The sequence below is a fragment of the Taudactylus pleione genome, unplaced genomic scaffold (genome assembly GCF_031769625.1).
Source record: "Taudactylus pleione unplaced genomic scaffold, aTauple2 ptg000078l, whole genome shotgun sequence".
Classification (NCBI taxonomy): Eukaryota; Metazoa; Chordata; class Amphibia; order Anura; family Myobatrachidae; genus Taudactylus; species Taudactylus pleione.
The window spans coordinates 975,428-989,193 of record NW_028284480.1 but is presented as its reverse complement, the minus strand read 5'-3'; the positions used below and the strand labels follow the sequence as shown (position 1 = coordinate 989,193).

Sequence of the window (13,766 nt, the reverse complement as noted above, 5' to 3'; positions counted from 1 at the left end):
TTTGATATGGAGAGGCGCAAGTATGATTTTTTTTTCCTGTCGATTAAGGGCTCATGAATAATGTTGGCTTCTCCTACAGTTAGAACTTCTCTTGGAGGCCATACGATTTGCTGCCAGTGCTTTTGTTTCACACAACTATCCCATAAGCATATGTGACAAGGATACGTAGTATATCCACTTTGCTACCCAAGAAGAAAGTTTACCATTTTTAAATCGACACAAACAGACCATTGATGCTGAGAATAAGCAATTTTTTCTAAGACTAACTTTATATTTTCATAGTGTTCTTTAACTTTCGCTGATTGGCCGATAGAAATCGACGCAAATTTTTTCCCATTGTCCAGTAATACGCATTTTAAGCTCCTTTTAGAACTATCCAAAAAGAGCTGCCAGTCTTCTGCTCGATATTCTGGTTAGCCCATCATCTGGAGAAGTTCCGGAATATTGTTGCAATACACAAGATTGTTATCTTTGCCAAAGAGCGGCAGTATGGTTTGCTCTCTATTTCGATATGACGTTATAGTAACATCTGGCTCAATATAGTGCTTTTCTTGAAGTCTGGATGCTAAAAGCTCAGCTCCTGTTTTCGATAAATTCAAGTGCAAATTAAATTGTTTAGTTCCTTTTGAGAAAATTTGTTTGGAGTAGAGGGACTTTCTTCAAACTCAATTTCATCTGTGTTGTCACTTGCACTGGATGAAATTAACATTTACATATTATCACATTCAACTTCCCACAAAGAAGTCAATGATGGTACAGGTAAATCTTCGCTATGTGGTATCAATTGTTTTGCAGAATTCATACTTGGGTATTCCCATTTGCGTTTCTTAAATCGATTCATACCCTTCACAATTACAGCACAAAAATAGCAGTCACTCACTCAAGTGATCTTTTGGGTCACACCACATCATTGGTATGTAGAAATTAAGTCCTTTTCGACCACCTTTAGTCCAATTGCGGAGTGATTCCACGCAGGTTTTACAAACTTTGTGAGGCACCCAAATCTTGTCTTGCTGGCTTATGTGACATCCAAAATAAGCCTGATACGCTTGTTTTAAGAATACAGTTATAATTTTTCTTTCTTTTGCAACACTATATTTGCCAAAAATATAACAAAAAACATCAGGGTTGTCAGTACACCATTTCCGAGAAAAACTAATTTTTACAACGAAAACGTTTTGTTTCACACATTCAGTGCTAACTCCCAACAAAAGCCGAGGACGTACTGAACAAAATGAGCCCATACGGCGGGAAATTGGTTGTGGTGGGACAGAGAGAGGGCCGAACAAAGGAACAGGAGGTGTGCTAACTGCGCCACTCTGTCCTCTCCGTTGCTCCTCTCTGTATGCTGGGAGAAGGCGTGGCTGTGGTCTGAGGATGTTCGAGGAAGTCCCAGCAGTGCCCTGCCACGCCTCCTCCCAGCGTTAGTGAGGAGATATGAATGTGTTGTGTTGCTCCTCTCTGTATGCTGGGAGAAGGCGTGGCTGTGGTCTGAGGATGTCCCAGCAGGCTCAGCAGTGCCCTGCCACGCCTCCTCAAAGCGTTAGTGAGGAGATATGAATGTGTTGTGTTGCTCCTCTCTGTATGCTGGGAGGAGGCGTGGCTGTGGTCTGAGGATGTTCGAGGAAGTCCCAGCAGTGCCCTGCCACGCCTCCTCCCAGCGTTAGTGAGGAGATATGAATGTGTTGTGTTGCTCCTCTCTGTATGCTGGGAGAAGGCGTGGCTGTGGTCTGAGGATGTCCCAGCAGGCTCAGCAGTGCCCTGCCACGCCTCCTCCCAGCGTTAGTGAGGAGATATGAATGTGTTGTGTTGCTCCTCTCTGTATGCTGGGAGGAGGCGTGGCTGTGGTCTGAGGATGTCCCAGCAGGCTCAGCAGTGCACTGCCACGCCTCCTCCCAGCATTAGTGAGGAGATTTGAATGTGTTATGTGTCTCAAACGTGACTACCAGCTACGTTATCACAAATAAAACAAATTCTTGTTACTGTTGAGAGAGGGTAGTTGTTAAAAAAGCAAAACTAAGTCGATTCTGTTAAGTAAAGCAGCCTAGACTAGTAAGGTACTTCAAATGGAGAAAATAATTGAATTTTATAATTTTTCATTAATTTGAAAACTGGAGCCAATTCAGCTATAGCAAAGATCTAATGTAAAAATAGGATCTACAAGTACTCAAAATTGATCTTAAATCCTTGTAGAAAAAAAATAATATTTTTCCCTGTTCCCCAGTGCTATCTATGGAAAGTACTTATGAGTTGGTTTGATGGTGTATTGACTTCTATTTGTGTGTTCGGCCGTGTTAGAATCGTGTTTTTACACCCGTGTTTGCCTTTAATAAATCTCTGAGTATGAACATCAGGGAAAACTCTTACGGGAATGCAATCTCTGCCAGACATGATCTTATTAAATATCCACTAAAAGGCCACTGGTAACACCATTAACAAAATTATTCAACCTGTCACTAATAGACACAATTCCAGTATGGAAAAAAAGTGACTTTGTAGCACCTATGAAACCCGGATACAATTTTATTTTTATTTCACTGAATCTACTGAATTATTCCTAAGCCTCTTAGTTTGTAAAAACATCTAAGCAGAGTCATTTTTAGCTTCTGATTCATATTACTACTGTATTTGTTCTTTATTTGTATCACAATCCCCTCAATGTGCAGTGCAGAACAACATATTGACGCTTTGTAAATAAACTAGAATAATAATACATTTGATTCAGTAATATATTTATTGTGTATTTTCAGTTGCATATACTGTATCTTAAGATACATGCAACACAAAACACACAGTCAAAGTATATATGCTTAATTTAAGGCTGCAAAATTGCTGCTGCTGAATGATTAAACCAGGTTGTCTGGTATAAGACACACACTCTCACAATTTACATGTTAATGAAGGACAGTACTTTCTGTGCAGGGGCTCCTCCCATACAGGAACCTAACAGTGACAAAATATTTTGTCTCTAGCAGTCTTTTTACACATAGACTTTTGAAGAAATCAACCAACTCACTTCATCTCTTCCATCCCCTAACCCTGGGCTCAGGGGCTGTTTAAGAGAGAAGGGTGCCCGTGTGCAGCCTCTGTGCACCCCCACCCCTCTCCGGCAGTGCTGGAGACTGTGACTTTGTGCTAGAGTTTACTGTGCATGCGCAGGTCTCCAGGAACATGAAGTCTCCAGAGACTTCTCTATTGCGCATATCTCCGGGAATATTGCCACCACGCCATTATGATGTAATGTATGGATATAGGCGCACGAGAGTAAATATATATGAGCACATGGGAGAACACACCTTGGAACACATGGGAGTAGATGTATATGTATGAAATTAAAGGTATTCTTTTATAATAAGATTGCTATAGTAATAAGAATATTTAAAATCTTATAAAAGCTCTGTAACTGCGTGCAATCATTCCTGATATAACAAACATCATGTCCTTGCAATGTGTTGTGTGTGTCTAAAGGTGCGTACACACTAGGTGACATTATGCACGATCTGGCCGATTGCGACGCATCGGGGCGACAGATCGTGCATAATATGTACAAATTGTGAGTGTCCACTCACGATCATGATGCACATCCCAGCGGGTTGTACGTCGCATCATCAGATCTTGCCTACTGCAGGAAAGATCAGCCAATCTCGTAGACAATCCAGCAGCATATCGTTCAGTGTTTGTGCCTGAACGATATGTCGTTCGGATCCGCATACGACGCTTGCAGGCATGGATCAGGGAGATCCGTGCTGCAAGCATGAAGACACAGATGCACGGACGGATCACCGTCCGTGCATCTGTGTTTGTCGAATATCCTGTTTAAAAAAAGTAAAAAAAAGGCGTCTCCTCCCCCATAAAAAGCAACCAGCAATGGGCTTTAGTGGCCCAATGCTGATTCCACACAATACAGGGGCCAAACGACATAGGGGTCCACTATATTTAGCACAACCAGCACAGGGCTAGCCAGACCCAGCCCCGGTTGCCAAAATACAGGGGAGAAACGACGTAGGGGTCCCCCGCATTTTGTGCAACCAGCACTGGGCTCTGATCCGGTCCTGGTTCTGGAAATAAAGTGGAAAAAAATTTGTAGGGTTCCCCTGTATTTACCAGAACCAGCACCGGATTTTTTCTAGCGAGGAGATAATGCCACGGCCAGGGGAGCCCTTTGACCGGGTACCCTGGCTGGTGGGTGCCGGGTTGATTATGTAGTGTGGTGCATTTGAAATAGTTAAAAATATTGTCTTTTGCTGTGGAACTACAGGTCCCAGCAAGCTTCCCCTGCATGCTGGTACTTGGAGAACCACAAGTAACAGCATGCGGGGCATTATGGGCCCGCTGGTACCTGTACTTCTACAGCAAAAGCAATATTAAAAACCACAGAACACACACACACACCGTATAAAGTAAAACTTTATTAAAACATACATGCACACACACCATCTCACATACTCACCTATGTATCCCTGTAGCCAATCACATACTCTTCTCCATGTAGAATCCATAGGGTACCTGTAAAAAAAATATCCATACTCACCTTCTCCTATGCAAAGGTCGGGTCATCTTCGTTCCATGTAGGCAATCCCTGGACTTGGCAAAAAAAACCACAAACAAATTTGGCGAGCCAACGGACAATAGTACCGTCCTCTAAAGACGGTACTTCTCAAATGAGAGCTCAGCGGCTGGATTTCACTATGGGAACCCCAGTGCTGAGTGTTCATTGGCTGAAAGAGGAAAGCCTTCTGCCTCTTAGCCAATGAACGGTTCCCACCATTGACTTCAATGGTGGGAACCATTCATTGGCTGAGAGGAAGTCAACACCTTAAACTTTTTGCCTCTTAAAGTCTTTGTCATGTTCCTCAAACCATTCCTGAGCATTTTTGCAGTGTGGCAAGGTGCATTATCTTGCTGAAAGAAATCACTGCCATCAGGGAATACTGTTGCCATGAAGGTGTGTACTTGGTCTGCAACAATGTTTAGGTAGGTGGTAAATGTAACATCCACATGAATGCCAAACCAAGGTATCCCAGCAGAACATTGCCCAGACCATCATACTGCCTCCGCTGGCTTGCCTTCTTTCCATAATGCATCCTGGTGCCATCTATTCCCTAGATAAGCAAAGCACATGCCCCCGGCCATCCACATAATGTAAAAGAATATATGATTCATCAGTCCAGGCCACCTTCTTCCATGGCTCTATGGTTCAGGTGTGATGCTCACGTAGCCATTGTCTGCCCTCTCTGCGGTGGACAGAGGTCAACATGGGCACTCTGACCGGTCTGTGGCTACGCAAAATGGGAACACCCCACAAGACCTGTTTTGGAGAGGCTCTACCCCAGTTATCTAGTCATCACAATGTGGCCCTTGTCAAAGTCGATTAGATCCTTACACTTGCCCATTTTTCCTGCTTTCAACACATCAACTTCAAGAACTTCGTGTTCACTTGCTGCTTAATATAATCCACCCCTTGACAGGTGTCATTATAACTAGATAATCAATGTTATTTACTTCACCTGTCAGTGGTTTTAATGTTAAGGCTGATGGGTGTATGTATCTAACAAGAGTTAACTTGAAGCAGAAAAGGAACAGCAGTTCTTGGTAAACTGGAAACTGTCTTTGTGAGTAGTTAATTAATGAGATCAGTTATTAAATGGGCATAACATATTTGCCTTGCTATTAGTCACACATATACAGTGGCTCTTAGAACACTTAATTTCAGTAGACCCACTTTAACAGAGCTTTCAAGAAAATATTTCTGCAAAGATCAAATGCATTTGATACACTATTTACCAAGCAAAGAGGCAAGGATGGGTCCTTCCACAGGATCCATTAAAAGTGCTTCTTTTTCATAATATTTGCTAAGAAGACAAACAAACAGATAGCATTGGTTACACACAATGTAAATGAGCTCTTGCTGCATCATCAGCTCAAAAATGTATAGCTAGTATTCATGTATAATACATTTAATATTTTATTGTAGGTATTTCAAACCGTGGCCTGGGGATCCCATAGTCGGCCATAAATACAGGATTATTTCGGATTTGCCATAAATGCATTCAGCAGATCTTTTATTTTTGTCTGACTCAAGCAGTGACATCATGCTCATTGGGGGCAATTCAATTGATTTTTTTTACGTTGCTGTAATTAATGGGCACCCAATGTTATAATTCAATTGTTTTGGGCGCCCATTAATTATCGTGCTCTTCGTAGGTAATTAGACCACGTTTAGCCACGTAAAACGGCTAAACCTGCCTAAAGTCTAGGATATTGCGCCCAAAACCAGGATTTATAGAACATTTCTGCTTGCCTCCTCAAGAGGGGGCGAGCAGAAATGCCAGCACCTGTTTGCGCCCTAACAGAACAACAATTGAAATGCTTTGTTGGGCACCCAGCACTACCAGCTGCCACCGAAAACAACTGAATCGCCCCCAATATTATATACATGATTACAATTTTCTGACATACCGTACTACCAGATTGGACTACTGTAACCTTCTCCTAGCTGGCCTCCCAGTCTCCCACCTCTCTCTACTACAATCGGTCCTCAATGCTGCTGCTCGGCTCATCTTCCTCTCCAGACGTTGTACATCTGCTTCCCCTCTCCTTCAAGCCCTACACTGACTCCCCTTCCCCTTCAGATGCCAAACAATAAATGTTTTTATAAGGACTGTTATACAGAAAATTTGGTACCCCGGATGGACTAGCCAGCTCAGAGTCCAGATCTTAACCCCACTGAGAACCTCTGGGACGAATTGGAGCGGCAGGTGCGTTCTACGCTGACTCGACCTTCTTCCGTGTCACAGTTGGTCAGTGTACTTAAGAACGAATGGCAAAACATACCGCCTGCTGTTGTCCAGAACTTTGTGGACAGTTTGCCAAGAAGGGTGTCTGCAGTAATCTCTGCACTTCATTATAATCTGACGTCAATAAAATCTCATTGATCTATTTGCTGTCAGTGTCCAATCACTTTTGTCTACATAATGTAAATTGCAAAGTGATTCACAGAATATAAATTTATAGTTTTCTATTCAGCTTTGCTTCTACATCATGCTTGGCATTTGGTCTTCTACATGGTGTTCGCAGGTTAACATGAATTAACAGATCATTTATAATTAAGATTTACCTAAATCTTGCCTATTCACCTGTCTCAAATAAGAAGGAAGTTAAACAATGATCCACGGAACAACTCAGCAGAACTGATCAATTACATCAAGTGAGTAACATTATGTTAACAATTAGCAGCTTCCGTATATAGATATGGATTAACACAAACCTGCAATTCTCCACTAAGAAAAGAACAATCTTATCTAATACTTTTTCGATGAGTGCTGTACGAATCCATAGATGCTTAATAGCCTGTGGAGATAAATTGGGAAGTCTCTGTGTCTTCCGAACACTGTCCTGGACACCTTGCATCTGATTTCTCCTGCAGATAAAGATCAGACAGAACTGTGAGAGTGATCATAGCGGTGTAACATATAGCCAATGGCATTTAGTGCTACAGCTGTAACCTACAGTATTTGTAAAATACAGATTAGTCCTTACACATCATTGCTGCAGTCGCGTTCCAGGTCCAGTGAAACTGCTAGCGCCGGGCATCTTTTTTGCATCTTTTTTCACCAATAATTACTCTAATTCGCAATGTGACTATGACGCTACATCAGAAGGTGCTGATTAATTTGGTATGCAACCCTTGTATGTTTGTGTGCGACTGAGTCTCTGAATCTGTATACCAAGTGCTACAATGTAGTGGCCGCAGCTTTTTTCATTCCAAGTTCCGTTATGCTTCTTATATAGACTCAGGTGCACTCAGCTATACAAGTGTCGCACATCAAATGAATCAGCACAGTCTGCTGATTCCTAGTCGCATCACATTTTTGGCATTTGCAGATGCCTGCCACTAGCAGAGTAGCTTGGAACCTGGCGGCTCACTCATGCCAGGCATGTCAAGCTGCGTGGCGTTTTGAGGCTAGATGTATGAGGACACATCTGTATTTTCATGGCATTCTTTTACAAATATCTACCTAATCTTTAAATCTGTGATTTTAAGACAACAACAAACATGTATGTTAATCCCTTCCACAAAGCCATGTGCCCCACTAATCTGAAGATTTGGTAAGGACGTTAATATAAGTTACTATGCAAGTAATGCTCCACAAAGACACACTGCGCCTGATGCGTCCATGTGTGCTTCTTTAGATGGCATTGCTTCTGTGACTTTATGAAAATAAAGATACAAGCCCTCTCTGGTGTACAGCTGTGTGTCTGATTGTGTAAAGGACTGAGACACCCACTCAAGCTAATTGAAAAATTCCAAATGCCTAATTATTAATTAGGGGGGGTGTCCGAGGGGTTCTGAAGCAAGTCCTGACATTTTTACCTTAAAATAAAAAACGGCTGTGTGACTGTGTAAATTGCTCAATTGTGGAAACATCGGCACTGTGTGTGACTGTGTGTGAAAATACAGAATTATGGTATAACATACCTTTGATAATTCCTTTTCTTCGAGGTCCATAGGGTCCAAAGAATCTACCTTTGGGGTATGTAGTTGGATCACATGGAATACACCAAACAGCAAAGCTTTGGAGCACTGGTCCTCCTCACTATATACCCTGCCCCCAGCCACAGGCATTCAGTTTGTAACCAAGCCTTCCGGCAAGAGAAGGAGAGTGGAGAAGGAAGAAAAATTGCACAAGAAACACTCAACATGCGAAGAGGGAATCTGTGAAAAAAAAAAAAAGGCTTAACGAACAGATCCCAACTGAGGACAGGCGCATCAGGTGGGCGCCCTGTGGACCCCATGGACCTCGAAGAAAAGGAATTATCAAAAGGTATGTTATACCATAATTCTGTATTTCTTCTTCGGGTTCCATAGGGTCCACAGGATCTACCTTGGGGACGTCCTAAAGCAGTTCCCTTACGGGTGGGGATGCTCCTGCACAGAGAAGAGAATCCACCGCCCAAAGGAAGCATTCTGGGAGGCAAGCGTATCAAATGAGAAGAATTTGATAAACGTATTAACAGAAGACCAAGTGGCTGCCTTGCAAAGCTGTTCAGCTGAGGCGCCATGTCTTACCGCCCACGATGGTCCAACCGACCGAGTGGAATGTGCTGTCACCTTGTTAGGAACAGGGAGAGCGAGCCAACGTCTGTTTATTTGCTTTCCAGCCTCTTTTGTGAAATCCATATAGTACAAAAAGAGACTCAGATTTCCTGATTGAGCTGGTACGATCCACGTAAATACGAAGAGCTTGAACCACATCCAAGGAAGCTTCACCTGTAGACAGGTCTGAAGACTGAAAGGCCGGGACTACAATTTCCTCATTTATGTGAAAACGGGAAATCACCTTAGGGAGGTAGCCCGCCTTGGTATGGAGGACAGCTCTATCTTGACAAAAAAATCAGATATGGCGAGCGATATGACCGTGCTGCCAAGTCAGAAACTCTACGAGCTGAAGAGATGGCGAGGAATAAAGCGTCTTCACTGTCAGCCATCTTAAGTCCACCTTATCCAAGGGTTCAAAGGGATGCGTCTGGAGAGCCCTGAGAACCAAAGACAAATCCCACAGTGCCACCGGTGGGAGAAATGGAGGTTGCAGTCGATGAACCCCCAGGAAGAATGTTCTAACATCCGGCAGAGGGGCAATCCTGCGCTGAAACCACACTGTCAAAGCAGAACCTTGGACTCTCAAGGTAGCCAGGCGAAGACCTAAGTCTAATCCCACCAGCAAAAAAGCCAGTACTTTTGCTACCTTGAACACCTTAGGGTCATATTTTCTGTGGGAACACCACAGAAAAAAATAAATGCCAAATTCTGTGATAGATGCGAGCAGAAGCCGGCTTTCTTGTTCTCAGCATCGTCTGAATCACAGAAGCAGAGAAATCCCTGGCCTTCAAGACGGACAACTCAAGAGCCATGCCGTCAAAGAAAGCCGAGGTAAATCCCTGTATTAGCAGATCCAAAGGCAGTGGAAGTGGACGGTCTATAAATAGACGTGTCAAATCGGAGAACCAATGCCTCCTGGGCCAGGCAGGAGCTATTAGTATCAACCTGCCACCCTCCTGTTTGAACTTTCTGACGACTCTTGAAAGGAGGGAGATTGGAGGAAACTGGTACGCCAACCTGAAGTTCCATCTCGCCAACCTGAAGTTCCATCTCACCACCAGAGCGTCCACGAAGGCGGCAGAGGGGTCCCTTGTTCTGGACCCGTTCCTGGGGACCTTGTGGTTGTGATGTGACGCCATTAGGTCTACGTCTGGTAATCCTTACCTGTCCACCAGGAGTTGGAACACATTCCGGATGAAGAGCCCATTCTCCGGCGTGTATGTCCTGGCAACTTAGGAAGTCTGCTTCCCAGTTGAGAACACTTGGGATGAAAATTGCAGAGATAGCTGGAAATGGCCCTCTGCCCACAGCAGAATCTTTTCCACTTCCTTCATGGCTGCCGGACTTCAGACCTCATTCAGAGCCGCTCGTAAAATGCAAGCGCTCGCTCTGAATTAGGGCGGCCACATCTCTAAAAAGAGCCGGCCTCCTGGCCGCTTGCTAAGCTGTGGGTGACCACCCACAGCTTTAACAAGCGGCCAGGTTGATGGTCGCGATGGTCAAGACCATTGCGACCATCGGGGCTTGCGACGAAACCCTTGTGGCAGGGTCTCGTCTGCCGCAAGCCCCAGAGAGCTTCCGGCTCTAATAGAGCCGGAAGCTCTCCCACTGACATCACTGGTGATGTCATTGGGGTCGCCCACAAATGGCAGGCTTTCGTTTGGGAACACCTCCGTTTGTGAAGCCACCCCCCCGCCACGCCTACAAAACGGGGCGAGCTGTCGATCACCATCGACAGCAACCCTTTTGTTGTGATCCCCGGAGCGAGAGAATTTCTCTTTAGCTCCGGGTCTTGCGCACGCGCAGTGCGGCCGCTGTGTGTGTGCAGAGCCCAACATCGACTCGCTTGCGAGCGCTCAAGCGCTTGCACACGAAGGGTCTGAATGAGACCCTTTGTGTGCCTCCTTGATGATTTATGTAGGCCACTGCTGTCGCATTGTCAAACTGAACCTGGACAGGCCTGCCCTGAAGAAGGTCCTGCACCAGAATAAGTGCTTTGTGCACTGGAGCTCATTCATACATGCTCGCTAGATGCATTCGCTTGCACCCTGCGTATGCAAATCCAGCACATGCCCAGCAAGGCAGGCGATCGCACGGCAAGGCATTAGCACGCCTATTATGTCTTGGCATGCGATCATTTAGTGTATGCCGATGCCCACCTGCCATTCATGAGACACCCATTTGTGCAAATCATCTCCTGGAAGTGCATGAAAACATTGGTACATTGAGCACCATTAGATGTGATCTCAGCGCTTGAGGTTGACTATACCCTTCTGCAAGCATTGCAATCACTTAAGAGTGAAATTCCACCAAGTGACGCTGCCTTTTAGGGACACCTCTGAAACGGTGTTGGAACTCTCAGGCCCGCCTGCGTTCGCACCTCCACTCCCCCATTTGTATTGGCCAGCCCCTGTCACCACCCACAAATGGCTTCTCCTGTCACTCACTCTGCTGGGCTGTCTATGCGCAGTGAGCAAACGCTTCCCGATCTCTCGCACACGCATTGCGATCCATACGCTGATTGCAACTATCGGCCAGCTACGAGCGTTTGGATCCTAGAGAGCAGGTCTGAATCAGCTCCACTGCCCGACGCTCCAATATATTTATTGGTAGGTGACTTTCTTGGTCTGTCGGTGTGATGACCCATCCCCGCAGCTTTGCGTCCGTGGTGAGGAGTACCCATCCCGGGATCCATAACAGATGACCCTTGTCTAAATGAGTTGTCTCCAGCCACCAAGCAAGGGAGAGCCGAACCTCTGGTGAGATACGAATCATCTGATGCTTTATACGATGATGCTGACCATCCCACTGGGCCAGGATCCACAGCTGTAGGGACCTGGAGTGGAACTGGGCATAAGCCACCATGTCGAATGTGGCTACCATGGAGCCCAGTATCTGCATAGCCAAGTGAACTGACACTGTTTACTTGCAAAGTAGATTGTGTACACGAGACTGTAGTGCTACAATCTTGTCCTCTGGTAGAAGAATCCTCTTTTCCAGGGAGTCCAGCAGCGCCCTCAAGTGCACCATCCGCTGAGTTGGAGAAAGAAAATACTTTTTCCAGTTGATTACCCAGCTGTGCTCCTGTAGGCACACAATGGTCATCCGTAGATGACATTGTAACATCTCCTGAGACTGTGCCAATATCAGGAGGTCGTCTAGATATGGCAGTATCCTGACTCCCTGTCGCCTGAGATGCGCCGTCATGCCATTATCTTGGTAAACACCCTAGGGGCTGTAGCCAGACAGAAGGGTAGAGCCTGAAACTGGTAGTGCTGCTGATCCACCGCGAACCTGAGAAAGACCTGGTGGGATCTTGCAATCGAGACATGCAGAAATGCATCCTGTATGTCCAGTGAGATCATGAAGTCCCCAGGCTCCATCGCCAGCATAATTGACCATAGATTTTCCATACGAAATTTTGACACCTTGATGAATCTGTTGAGATTTTAGATTCAGGATAGGGCGGTGCGAACCACTGGCTTTTAGAATCAAAAATAAATTTGAGTAATAACTCTTTCCCTGTTGCGTCACAGGGACGGGGACTATTACTCCTGACTCCAGGAGGGCACCAACATACTCCCAGTAGTCCGAAACTCTGACTGGGTCTGCAGGAAGGTTTGTAAGAACAAACCTCTGAGGGGGATGCCTTCGGAATGTAATGGCATAACCCAGAAAGACCAGCTCTCGCACCCAGGCATCCGTAGTTGTCTGCTGCCAGGCCTGGGAGAACTGTAAAAGTCAGCATCCAACGCTGACATCCTCCAGGGATAGGCCCGCCCCATCAGACAGTAGGCTTACCGTCTGGCTTGGAGGCCGAGTGCTTGGTTGACTAAGATTTCTTGGACTGCGTTTTCCTGTGAGACTGACCCTCTCTGGCCGAGGACTGTTTCTTTGTCCCACTCTGTGGACGAAAGGACCGAGATGACGACTGCCTTCTAGAAGTAGATGTAGATGGCAATTTAGCAGACTTCGGAGTTGCCAACGAGGTCATTATGTCATCCAACACTGGTCCAAACAGTAAAGGCAAAGACTCCAGAGCCTTTTTAGACCCTGGATCTGCTTTCCAGTTCTTTAGCCAAAGGGTTCTTCGGGCTTCCACAGAGTTAGCCGAAACCCTAGACGCCAGGAGGCCAGCGTCAATCCCTGCTTCCCCCAAATACATAGCCGCTTCCTGCATCTGGCCGAGAAGAGACTGCTGCTTTTTTGTTGGATCCACTATAGTCTCCTCCAGAGACCTCGTCCAATCCTCCATAGCCTTGGCCACCCAGGCTACAGCTGTAGCTGGTCTTGTAAAAGCACCAGATAGTGAAAACATTGATTTTAAATGATAATGAAACTTTCTATCCGTAACCTCTTTTAAAGAGGATGTTTCAGGAATAGGTAATGTAGCGCTCCTGATTAATCTGGTCACGTGAGCATCTACTATTGGGGAAACCTCACTTTTTTTACATGCTCCTGGTGCAAATTGATACCGAGAGGTTACATTCCTTGTGGCATGAAAATACTTACTAGGCGTATGCCATGACTCAGACATGAGATTTGTCAACTGCCTCGACTGAGGGAAATAATCCTTAGTCACTGTCTAAAGATTACCTCCTTAGATGTCAGAGCAACCTCCTCTTCCTCTATATTGAGTACAGATCTCACCACTCTTACTAGAGAG

The 13,766-nt window shown here is 45.2% G+C and overlaps 1 protein-coding gene across 3 annotated transcripts in view; it reads right to left on the bottom strand.

Annotated features, from left to right (window-relative positions):
• SGSM1 (small G protein signaling modulator 1) overlaps window positions 1–13,766 on the bottom strand; it is a 353,611-nt gene that overhangs the window by 131,702 nt on the left and 208,143 nt on the right. For all 3 annotated transcript variants that reach the window (XR_015877719.1, XR_015877720.1, XM_088467888.1), the window contains exons 5-6: window positions 7,268–7,420; window positions 5,785–5,852 (exon numbers count right to left, since the gene is read on the bottom strand). Coding sequence is in view for 1 of the 3 variants with exons in the window: in XM_088467888.1 (XP_088324014.1) it covers window positions 5,785–5,852; window positions 7,268–7,420 (221 nt within the window). In the remaining 2 variants the exon portion in view is untranslated. The remainder of the gene's footprint in view (window positions 1–5,784; window positions 5,853–7,267; window positions 7,421–13,766) is intronic.